The sequence below is a fragment of the Chenopodium quinoa genome, unplaced genomic scaffold, assembly GCF_001683475.1.
Source record: "Chenopodium quinoa cultivar QQ74 unplaced genomic scaffold, ASM168347v1, whole genome shotgun sequence".
Classification (NCBI taxonomy): domain Eukaryota; kingdom Viridiplantae; phylum Streptophyta; class Magnoliopsida; order Caryophyllales; family Amaranthaceae; genus Chenopodium; species Chenopodium quinoa.
In genome coordinates, this window is record NW_018744469.1 from 2782616 (window position 1) to 2795048 (window position 12433).

The 12433-nt window shown below is 41.7% G+C and overlaps 1 protein-coding gene across 1 annotated transcript; it reads left to right on the forward strand.

Moving 5' to 3' along the window:
• Window positions 1–2682: 2682 nt before the first annotated feature.
• LOC110697625 lies at window positions 2683–4139 on the forward strand. The gene is made up of 2 exons (XM_021875009.1): window positions 2683–2796; window positions 2901–4139. The coding sequence occupies exons 1-2, from the start codon at window positions 2683–2685 to the stop codon at window positions 4137–4139; spliced, it is 1353 nt and encodes a 450-aa protein (XP_021730701.1).
• The last annotated feature ends 8294 nt before the right edge of the window (window positions 4140–12433 follow it).

Here is a 12433-nt window from a genome sequence, read left to right on the forward strand (position 1 = left end):
ATATTTAATTGTGGTTTAGAATTAAATTATGAGTCCATTCGATTTGACGATATTCAAAATAGGGTATCAAGATAAGTCTTGGATAAAAAACACCTATTAAGTGAACATTGAATATCATACCGAAACTATCCCTAATCAAGGTCATTAGAAAAGTTGGACGACTAATGACCACTTGAGATTAGTGTGTAGTATGATTTATAGCATCGTTTCTTGTGCTACAAGAACATGATTGTCATAAATCATTTGCACAGGTATTGGTTTGGAACTATACCGGATCGACCTATGAGAATACTTAAAGAAATTTGAAATCGTCATAAGTATATTACTCATTATGCCTATCGGAACCTCTTTCCTCAACCATGAGTATTGTAAGTTCTCTTGTTAGAGTACTGGTCCATTTTGATGTTGTCAAACGTCTGATATGTGGCATTTATGCCACTATTCGGGGATCCTTTTTCCTACCATTTCCCTCCATTTATCGCTTGTTCAACCCTATTTTGCCGCGCTTCTCCATATATTGCACAACAATGCTATTTCCCTTGTACTTCCCCTCTACTTTACCTTTTTTGTACTGTTTTTGGGTGTTTTCTTGTGTTTTGCAGGTAAACCAATCGATACATGAAGTAGAAGAAAGTTCGGGATAGTTTCGAGAGCCGGTTTCAATAGCAAATCAAGTGAGGAGCTTCAAGTCAGGTTGCGCGCCTAGGAGAGCCCTCTCTCCCGCTCTAGGCGGGCGCGCAATCCAAGGGAGAGGGCGCGCATTCAAGGCCAAAATAGGAGGTATACCTCGTAGATACCTCGCGCCCTGTAGAAGGCGCGCTCATCATCCTGCGCGGGCGCGATGATTCCTGGAGAGGGCGCGCAGATTAGCTTGAACACTTGAAGATACAAGGTAACTTTCTGTAGATGCCAAGCGCGCTCTGTAGAGGGTGCGCAGTATACTTCGCGGGCGCGCAGATGTTAGTAGAGGGCGCGCACAAGAAACTCTACGGGCGCGCAGATGTTAGTAGAGGGCGCGCACAATGAAGTTCGCGGGCGCGCAGACCTTAGCAGAGGGCGCGCACATCATCCTGCGCGGGCGCGCAAAAAGCTGTAGCGAACGTGCATGCTGTCAGCCTAGCCCATTTTTATTTCCCTATTTAAAAGCTGATTTGGGAAGGAATGAAGGTAGGTATTCCATATAGGGCAAAGTGCTTCGAACATTTCTAGAGAGAGAATAGCCTCCATTAATGCTTATATAAGTTTCTAGAGAGAGAAAGTTTAGATTATTAGTTTTTTATCATCCAAACTTTAGTCTTTAATATAGATTAGTGCTTTGATCATCCTTGTAATCAATATTGGTGCATTCTATTGGATTTTTTGTGGTTCACCATTGAAGGTTCAAAAACCCATTTTCTTATTTCAATACAAAGTTGAAGCTTTGTAAGCTCTTTCTATCTTAATCTCCTTTATTTTGGTTTATTTACATATTTCAAGTATTTTTGATAGTTATGTTTATGACTTTGATTATGGCCAATAATTTGGGTATTGTTGATAAGAGTAGTTTCTCTCTCCTAGGCTAGACTTTTAGCTATGGGAAGGGGAATGGATGACTTGGTTTCTATTTGATTAAATACTTGATTTTTGGGGATTTAAACCCTTTTTGTATGAACTTGTGCTTATTTTTATATGGTTGATGTTGTGCACCATTGACTATATTATTACATGTCCTAATTGATGCGCGGGAGTGATCATGTTAGGATAGATCGTAGTTTATACATTGCTTAATCAATTGCATGGGAATGAGTTGTGTTAAGTAGGATTTTTGATCCCTTGTTTGTGAATCCTTGATTATCTATGTGTTTAGCTCTTAATCTCCAAGTTTGACGTTCCCTGATCCCCCTAGCGTTTTTAATCTCATAGTTTCAAATACTTGTTTGTCTTTGTTAATTGTTAGAGTAATTTTGTTAGCCTTAGTTTATTAATTGTCTTGTTTTTAGTTATTAGATTGATCATAGAAATCTTCAATATCAAACCATAATACCCCCCCCCCTTTTTGTTACTTGCAATTTATCCTAGATTTCGTATTAATTGTGCTAAACCCCCGTTTCCTTCGGAATCGACCCTACCTTACCGCTATCTAAAGTAAAATTGATAGAGTTAGGATAGGAGATATAAATTGTAATTTTTGGTCTAGGTAGTTGTAACGACCTATTACCATCCGATCAAATTTTGGCGCCATTGCCGGGGAAGCGGCTTGTTTTGCACATTTATTTGCGTTATTAGTGGATTTGTTGCTTTTTATTTTGTTCTTTTTCCACTTGCTAGTCATTGCTAATTGTTTGCTTAGCTTTGGTGAATGCAAAGAATATCTCAAGGACCACCTACTCACAACCTTGATCACGAAATCGACCGCACCTTGAGACAAGTCCGTAGACTTTATCAACAAGAGGGACGAGGTTTTGGTGCCATTTTTTTATAGTTAAAGTGATTCTTAGTCCTCACATTCCCAAGGTGACGAAATGGCAGGACAACAAGCGGATGTTTTATTTCATGAGTTTGGTAATCCGGAGGATTATGAGCTCACCGGTGGGATATTGCTACCCTTCACGGAAACTAATTTCACCATCCATCCTCAATACACTCGAATGGTTCAAGCGGAGCAATTCTCAGGTTCGCCATGAATACAATCAAAGCTTACTCATGAGGTTCTTCTATGATGGTCTGGAACCGATGTCTCGAGCTAATTTGGATGCGGGGGCGGGTGGACAATTGATCAATGTCCCTCAAAATCAAGTTGAAGCAACAATTGAAGAGGTAGTTTAAAACTACTCTTGAGGATGTAGAAGGAGGAATGTGCCAAAAAATATGAGTTGCAAAAATTTGATCAATTGCAACATCAAATTGAGTTTTTCACAAAGGGGCTCGCAAAGTTGAATACCAATGTCAATAGTGGTGCAAGCTCCTCCCAAGTCAACTCTTTCTCTTGTCAAATTTGTTGTGGCACAAACCATGATACATCCTATTGTGGAGGTTTAAGCCCGGAGCATGTAGCGGATTACAACGCAAGGCAAGAAGGATTTAAGGCAAATGGAGGAGGAGTAGCTTGGAGACAACCACCACCCGGATTTGGAAACCAACCCCAACAATGGAATCAACAATGGAACCAACAAGCTCAACAACCATACAATTCCAACCTTCAATACCAAAACCCTCCTCCATACCAAAACCAATATCAAAACCAAAACCCAGGAGGAAACTACCCAAAGAACCATCAACAAAATAACCAACACCAATACCAAAATCAAAACCAAGCAACTCAAAGAAGTCAAGAGCAAGTGTCTCAACCCGATTCTACTCAAACTCAAATTCTTCAACAACTTCAAGCCATGAACCAACAAATGCAAGAAGTCAAGGCCCATAACAAGATGGTCGATTCACAACTAGCTCAATTGTCCGAGAGGGTTCCTTTCAACTCATCTTCTACTTTGCCAAGACAATCACAAACCAACCCTTCCAACATTGTAAGACCTGACACATACAAGGCAATCACATTGAGATCGGGTACATCTTATGAGGGTCCCAAAGAAGAGGATAGCAAGGAAAAGAAGGAAGGAGAAGAAAAGATAAGTGAAGATAAAGAAGTTGAAGAAGAGAAGGTTGATGAGAAAGAGAGAAGTATGGAGAAAAAGTATTCAAAGGATGTGGTGACATCCTCAACTTCTAGTGAGGCTAGAAATCTTGATGGACCGGTTCCTTTTCCCGGTCGGCTTGCGGAGAGAAAATTGAATGACAAATTTGCAAAGTTTCTAAGTGTGATGAAAAACTTACACATTAACCTCCCTTTCATTGAGGTTGTCACACAAATGCCTTCATACTCCAAGTTCTTGAAAGACATTCTCACCAACAAGAGGAAGCTTAATGATGAGCTTATCACTCTTCCACTTCAAGTGAGTGCACTTGTTCAACACAAAATGCCCAAGAAGCAAAAGGATCCGGGAAGCTTCACCTTGCCGGTTAAGATTGGGAACATGGAAGCTAAGGGTTCCTTAGCTGACCTTGGAGCAAGTGTTAGTTTGATCCCTATATCCATTGCTCAAAAACTTAACATTGAGATGATCCCCACAAGGAAAACTATCCATTGGCCGATCGTTCGGTGAAGCTACCTTGTGGTGAGCTTGTAGATGTCCCTATTCAAGTTGGGCATATCTATGTGCCTTGTGACTTTGTAGTAATGGATATGGAAGAAGATGTGGATACACCTTTGATTTTGGGTCGTGAAGCTCTTAAGAACTTGGGGGCAGTAATCAATTGCAAGAACAATACCATTACATGTGAGGTAGCTGATGAAAAAATTGTCTTTGAATTCTCCAAGCTACTCAAGACCCCCATGGTTGAGAAGTGCTATAGAGTTGATGTCGTGAATGAAGAACTAGATTGTTTGGGAAAGTTCATGATGAGTCCCCAAGATCCAATGGTTGAAGCTTTCACATGCGAAAAAGAGTACTTCTCTCAAGAAGCAAAGGAGTTTGCCATCGCCATTGAAGAAGCCAAAGAGGAGGAGGCGAGTGATTCTAAGCATGAGGAGCTAGAATTTGAGGAGGAAAAATTGGAACAGAGTCCTAAGCCTCCTCCCAAGGTAGAACTCAAACCCCTTCCCCCTTCTTTGAAATATGCTTATCTTGGAAATGAAGGGGAATACCCTATTATTGTCAATGCTTCCCGTGATGGTCTTTATTTGGAAAAATTGATTGTTGTTTTGAGAAAATATAGAAATGTGATAAGGTATAGCATTGATGATATCAAGGGTATTATCCCTTCTTTATTCATGCATCGTATTCACCTTAAGGATGACCAATCCACCTCTATTGAGCCTATAGCATAGATTATACCCACCCCAACCTCCAAGAGGTTGTCAAGAAAGAAATTTTGAAATTGCGTGAGGTGGGTATAATCTATGCTATCTTCGATAGCAAGTGGGTTAGCCCGGTTCACGTGGTTCCAAAAAAGGGTGGAATGACCATTGTCAAGGGAGAAGGAGGAGAGGAAATCTCCACCCGGACGGTGACCGGGTGGAGGATGTGCAATGATTATAGGAAGTTGAACAAAAACACTAAGAAAGATCATTTTCCTCTCCCCTTCATGGACCAAATGTTGGAAAGACTCTCCCATCATGCTTTCTTTTTCTTTTTGGATGGATATTCTAGCTTTTTCCAAATTCCCATCCATCCAAATGATCAAGAGAAAACTACTTTTACGTGTCCATACGAGACATTTCCATACCGAAGAATGTCATTCGGGTTATGCAATGCTCCCTCAACTTTCCAATGATGCATGACCTCCATTTTTTCTGAAATGCTTGAGAATGAGATTGATGTTTTTATGGATGATTTTAGTTATGGTGGCTCGTCTTTTTACACATGTCTTATTAACCTTGAAAAAGTTTTGAAAATGTGTCAAGAGACGAGTTTAGTGTTGAATTGGGAAAAATGCCATTTTATGGTCGAGGAAGGTATTGTCCTAGGCCATAAAGTATCAAAAAAGGGAATTGAAGTCGACTCGGCTAAGGTTTCGGTGATTGCTAAGTTGCCCCCTCCTACCTCCGTGACGGGAGTGAGAGCTTTTTCTAGGCATGTCGGTTTTTACCAGAGGTTTATCAAAAAAATTTCATCAATCGCCAAGCCCTTAACCGAGTTACTCAAAAAGGATGTTGTGTTCAATTTTGATGAGGCTTGCCTTGAGGCATTTCGAAAACTCAAGGAAGCTCTCATCTCCTCTCCTGTTGTGCAAGCTCCGGATTGGAGCTTGCCCTTTGAATTAATGTGCGATGCTAGTGATCTTGCAATAGGTGTCGTACTTGGACAAAAGAAAGAAGGGAGATCTTGTGTCATCTACTATGGAAGTAGAACACTCGACGAAGCTCAAAGGAATTATATCACATCAGAGAAGGAAATGCTAGCGGTTGTCTTTGCCATGGATAAGTTTAGATCCTACCTTATATGCTCCAAGGTGATCGTGTACATGGACCATGTAGCGGTTCGTTATCTCATGACCAAAAAGGAAGCAAAACCGCGTCTCATCCATTGGGTTCTTTTGCTACAAGATTTTGATATTGAGATGAGGGATAAAAAGGGAGCGGAGATTTATGTAGCAGATCACTTGTCCAGGCTTCCTTTTGAGAATAAGGAAGATGTTCATATCAATGATGAAGTGGGATTTGAGACCCTCATGGCTATGGCGTCAACATCAAGCCCTTGGTATGCGGACATTGCGAACTATCTAGCATGTGGAGTCGTTCCCCCGGAATTCTCCTCTCAACAAAGGAAAAGATTTTTCAAAGAAGTGAGGAGATATTTTTGGAATGATCCTTATTTGTTCAAGATCATGAGATCGAGGGGGTTCTTGAACATTGCCACTCATTGCCGTGTGGAGGGAATGGAGGAGTTGAAAATACCGTGGCCAAGATCTCTCAATCTCTTCTTTGGTGGCCAACAATGCACAAGGATGCCCATAAGTTCATTGCAAGGTGTGACAAGTGCCAAAGGAGTGGCGGCATAACCAAACGTGACGAAAAGCCTCAACAAAGCATTTTGGAGGTTGAGCCCTTTGATGTTTGGGGGGTCTTTTGTCTCTTGTGGAAATCTCTATATCTTTGTGGCGGTGGAGTATGTGACCAAGTGGATTGAAGCTATACCCTCCCCCACCAATGACCACAAGGTTGTGCTCATGCTCCTTAAGAAGGTTAATTTCCCGCGATTCGGGGTTCCAAGAGTTCTAATTAGTGATGGTGGTTCTCATTTTTCCAAGAAACAACTCAAAACTCTCCTCCAACGATATGGGGTTCATCACAAAGTCGGCCTATCTTACCACCCCCAAACTCAAGGACAAGTGGAAGTATCAAATAGGAAGATCAAGAACCTCCTTGAGAGGATGGTGAACAAGCTATATCTAGAGAAGATTGGTCTCTCAAACTCGATGATACTCTTTGGGCCTTAATGACGGCGTACAAGACCCCCTTTGGTACAACCCCTTACTGATTGGTTTATGGCAAGGTTTGTCATTTGTCGGTCGTGTTGGAATACAAGGCTTGGTGGGCCATGACAGGCGGTATTTTAGGTCGTCACTAAGACACCTCTATCAAATGATATTTGTAGTCCTAAACATGCAACTAAAAGAGTATAGAGGCAAGTTAAGGGTCGAACACAGGGAAACGATTAAGCACCGCTATTTATCTCCTAATGTTAATCTAATTCGATCAAGAAGTGTGGTGGGTAAAGTAATGACTAAAGGGGATAGAACAACAATTAAAATAGGTACTAGGGGGAAGGATCAAACATGCTTTGATTTCAACGAAGTTAGGCATCGGAAAATAGGTTTACATGTAACCCAAGCGACTCATACAAGGCAATATCAAGAATACTCTCTAATCACCTATCGGGATTAAGAGCCTTCCTAGCTAACATACGCTCACACTATCGTCGTAAGGCATACAAGCTAAGGTCATGCAATAATCAATCACCTAATGACTATTCCTAAATCGCACTATCGTCACGATTTAGTTCACGTCATTCAACCACAACATGCATATGGCCATAAATATGGAGTGACTAATAAGTATAAGCACAAGGAAGATTTAATCACAAATATTCCAAATTAACCTAGCCTAACATACATCAAACTCAAAATATATCTTCACCAAACCCCTAGCAACAAGAAACTACTCACTAGTCATAACTACAACTACAATCATGCTAAGCAACATTATAACCAATGAAATGGTAAGAAAGACAAAGTTTTTATCAACTAAATTAACAAGAGTAGAAGCTTTAATCATAAAAGCAAGAGACAATAGAGAAATATACCAAAACCTTCATTGAAATCCAAATAAAGAGCCACACATCATTCAATCTTCAATCTCCAAGCTTGACCATACATCAATGTTGCAAAATTACTTCTTCAAAAACTAAAAGTAAAACTAATGTTGATAGACAATGAGAATTACACTAAAAGCTATATGATTGTTCAATACAAAATTTTTCTAAAACAAAGACCTAGAAATTGATATTTTTGAGCTCTCTCCTTGGGTTTCTATGCTAGTTTTTTTTTTCTCTTTTCCTCCCCCTCCTTAGCCGTTTTTGCTTTTTTTTTTCCTTTAACTTGGGCTGAAATCGGGATTTGAATCAGCAGCAGAGAGGCGCGCCCGCGCCCAACAGTGGCGCGCCCGCGCGTTAAATGATGGCGCGGCCGCTCCTAGAAATGCGCGCCCGCTCCAAAGAGGGTATTTAATGGTTGATCCCGCTCATCAGCGCGCCCGCGCTCTATAGATGCGCGCCCGCTCCTTTGGTTGCGCGCCCGCGCCATTCGTCTGGTTTGGATTTCTTCCTGTTTTGCCCTTATCCCTTCCATCTCTGAATCAACAGCATACGCCTGCAATCATGGAACAGGAAGGCAAGGCGTGATACAACGAAAGGGGAGGGGAGTATAGACTACCTAAACCACATGAATACACATTACGCGCCACAAAGGTAGAATACTCGAAATAGGAGGATCATAGCAAAAACATACTAAAATGAACTGAATTATTACTAAAACTACTAGAAAAGACTATCCTAAGAGCGACATAAATGTCACTCATCAAATTCCCCCAAGCTAGACCTTTGCTCGTCCTCGAGCAAAGCTAAAGGCAAAGAAGATTGAGAAACGATTATCCAAACACAAGCAATATAAATAAAAATAAAATAAAATAAAATAAAATAAAATAAAAAGAGGGGGGGAAGGAATTTACACTAACTCACTTTCGTAGGAATCACGGTTGTTTTTAACATAAACAACAAGCCATTTAAACCTCAAAGTCGCCAATGAGGACGAGTATGCTCTCGTGGGGGTTTCCAAAGAGTTTAACCCACAACTCTTGGCGACATGCTCAAGACAAACCAAAACAAAGGAGCAAATAAAGAAGAAAATCAACTACAAACAAGCATAGATGGATGACAATCTTTCTAGGTACTAAGAGTAAACACATTTTTGGATGCCAATGGTTGATTGAAAGATAAGTTATTCTAAGCATAGAGAACTCTAATATGCTCCACTCCACCCGCATTCCATACATTCTTACCGCGTTCCCTCATCTGGATTCAAATCCACCCTTCAAGGTAGTATCTCATGACTCCACGAAGGAGCCGGAACAAATGAAACAAGGGTGACCCGACATCTTACCAAGTCATGCTCTCTCCATATGCTTGAAATCTAGCTCCCTCCACCGACTAGTGACTCAACCAATCCAAGTTAAAAGGACTTAGGGTTGTAATGCAGGCTAGGAGGTAAGGGTGAGGAAAGAAATAAATAAATAAAATAAAATAAGTATATATGAATATTTGGTGGTAAATCCTAATTGTGAAGCAGAAGATGTCGCCAATTCTCATAACAAAGTAGAATATCACCAATTTCCAAACAAAATACATCTTCCCCCAAGCTTATTCAGCACAAACTCACAGAAGTATATACAAAATGCGTAGAACCTCTCCCCCAAGCTTGAAATGAGCAGTGCCCTCAATGCTCAAACTATATACAATTTTTTTTTTTTTTTTTTTTTTTTTTTTTTTTTTTTCCTTTTCTTTTTTTTTTTTTTTTTTTTTTTTTTATGGGGAACTTCCATTGTCCTTGCTTGTTATTTCAAATTCCAAACCATCACCTTGCAACTTTCCGATTTTAAATCATTACAAACTATCATGTCTCAAACTTCACAAGTCATTGGGCGAAAAGTGAAACAAAAGGTCATGGGGTTTGAATGTGTTTATGAACAAAGAGGTGCAGGCTCAATCATGGCTAGCAAGGGGCAAACGCAAAAAGAAAAAAAAAATATAATTTATCAAGAAGCAACAAAAGGAAAGATAAACCTAGAAAAGCAAAATAGTCACCGAAGAAAATGCTTTTATCGTCCTTAGATATAGTTCGGTCGCGATCTCGGGTAGCTAGACAACAAGTTCTCGATCGAAGCATGCCTTGGTAAGGATCCTATGCCGCTCATACAATAAGTGGTGGAGGCTTGAACAATAAATCTGACATGGGTTACAAAAACTACCTTTAGGGCTTCAAATCCCCCAAAGAGGGCAACGCCATCTTACCACAAACAAGTGAATTTGGGTTCGGTGGGCCTTACGAGTTCTAGCAACTACCTTAGCATAGACATATCTTAGAGTCAACCAATGACAATCCAAGAACGCGGAAACTCTTAATCCTTAGGAATAAAGACATTCAAGAACGCAAGTCAAATTAATTTTATTTTATTTTTTTTTTTTTTTTTTTTTTTTTTTTTTTTTTTTTTTTTTCGCTATAAACTAATCTACCCTTGACAAAATTTCTAGATCTTCACCAAAATCAACATTACCTCAAAAATCATCAAGCCATAAATACATACCTGCACTGGTGAATCGCCATGTTGGCGAATACTAGTAATCATCATTATCGACAGGGAAAACGGGGGGCGGACTCAGCGGTATCCATCAAACCGAGAGAAGCGTCCCCAAAGCAGCATCATCATCAAAACCATATCAAAAACTCATTAACAGTATTAGTGAACAGGGGCAAAGTTAACCAAAGAAAACAGTCATGTAACTCAGTAGAATCAGCAGCATGAAGGTACAGGGAAAACAATGAAAGACCGGCAGGCGAGCAAGTAAGAATCCCAACCAAGTCACTCCCTACCAAGAGTATATCTTCAACTCATCAAAATAAGCGTACAAAAACAAGGGAGAGAGATATACTCAAGGACGCAGCCTACTGGCCACTAGAGCCGGGCTCACTAGGTGAGCTAGACCAACGTGGCGGCTCGTCATAAGTGAAGCCACTAGGGGGGCCGAAAAGGCCCCAACCACCGTCAAAGCCCGGCGGCCAACCGTAGTGACCTCTGTAAAGATCCTCTTGCCAACTAGGCAAAGGATCAGAGGGAGTGTCCTCGGATTGAGAGTACAGAGGGGCGGGGTGATCAGGATGTGCATAGGGGTACGCAGGGTCCCCTCTAAAGTCACACCCGCCGGGCACACGATAATCGTACTGCCCGTCCTCTGGGAAGCTGCGGAGCTCCCTACTAGGCTCGGAAGGACCTTGCCAGTAGGGGTAAGTGGGGAGATTGTCCCCCCCCCCCAAGAAGGAACAGGGTCGTGCTGAGGCGGCAAATTGGGGTAGTTCACGGGGGGGGCAATCTCTCCTCTATCCACAGCGGAGTCATAGAGGGCCTGCTGCTGCAGATGGTGGCCTTGCTGTGACTCATAAATTGCCTGCAACTGCCTAGCTATATCAGATAGCTGAAATGTACCTGTACCTGCGGGTTGCTGGGTAACCGGCTGCTGCTGCTGCTCCTCCTCCTGAACCTCCTCCTCATTACCCATTCCAACCTCATCGTCCCCATCGACATCGGGCACTCGCCCGCTATCTCTCAAAACTCTCCACACATTAGGGGACTGACGCGTGAGAGAAGTGAAGTGAGGCTTGGGGAGGAAACAATGGTGGGCTCCTCTAACTAGCCACCTAAAAGCATTGGGGTTCGCCGTGGGGGTAATAAAATCAGAACGGCGAAGCTGGTCCAAATCAAGGTAAATATCCCCACTACTACCTACGGCCGTGCATAGAGGTAGAAGGTCAGTGTAACCTAATTTGGTGGCCAGTCTAGTGACCATCGCCCCGCAGTGTATCTCCCCTGGCTTTTTCCCCTTTGCTATGGCTTGGGAGGTTTGCATGAAGAGGAAACCCAAATTCAACCTCCGAGCATGCTCTGCCTTTGTGGCTATCCATAGGCAAAGGACCTCTTCCTTAGTCAGCTTCCCTAGGTCCTGCTTAGGAATGATAGAATACCCTAATAAACGGTGTAGGATCCTAAGGGCAGGGTGCCAAATCTCACTGGCTATGGAAGTCCGGGTGTAAAACTCATTTTTGCCTGAAATGGAACGCCACCAAGCGTACTCACTATACTCCCCAAAGCTCTCATATAGAGGGTAGTGAATGTCGGCATCGGGGTGAAGGTCGAGGGCTCGGTTGAACTCTGCCAATGACATGGTGTGGGGGTTGTTGAAGAGTTGGAAAGAAATTCGAAAGTCGTCATTTTCTAGACTATCCACTTGAAAAGACGAGAAAAACTCTAATGTGGGTTCTTTGTAGGTCATGAATGAGGAGTTTATGAATGACCCTAATCGAAGGTTGTCAAAAAGAATCCACAAATCATCATTAATACCGAGTTTTATCATGTCTCCACGATGGTAGTGTCTAGAAGGTCGCAACTTACGTTTTTGCATTTCCGAGTGTATGGAGGAGTGGCTTTTGTGTAAAAATTTTAGGGTGGGTAAGGCATTGGGTTGGTCTGACTCTTGGTTTTGGGACGATTGTCCCGACTTTGCAGTTTTTCTCTTCTTCCCAATTCTTAGACTCATGACTGCCCACCTCTTTTTTTTTTTTTTTTTTT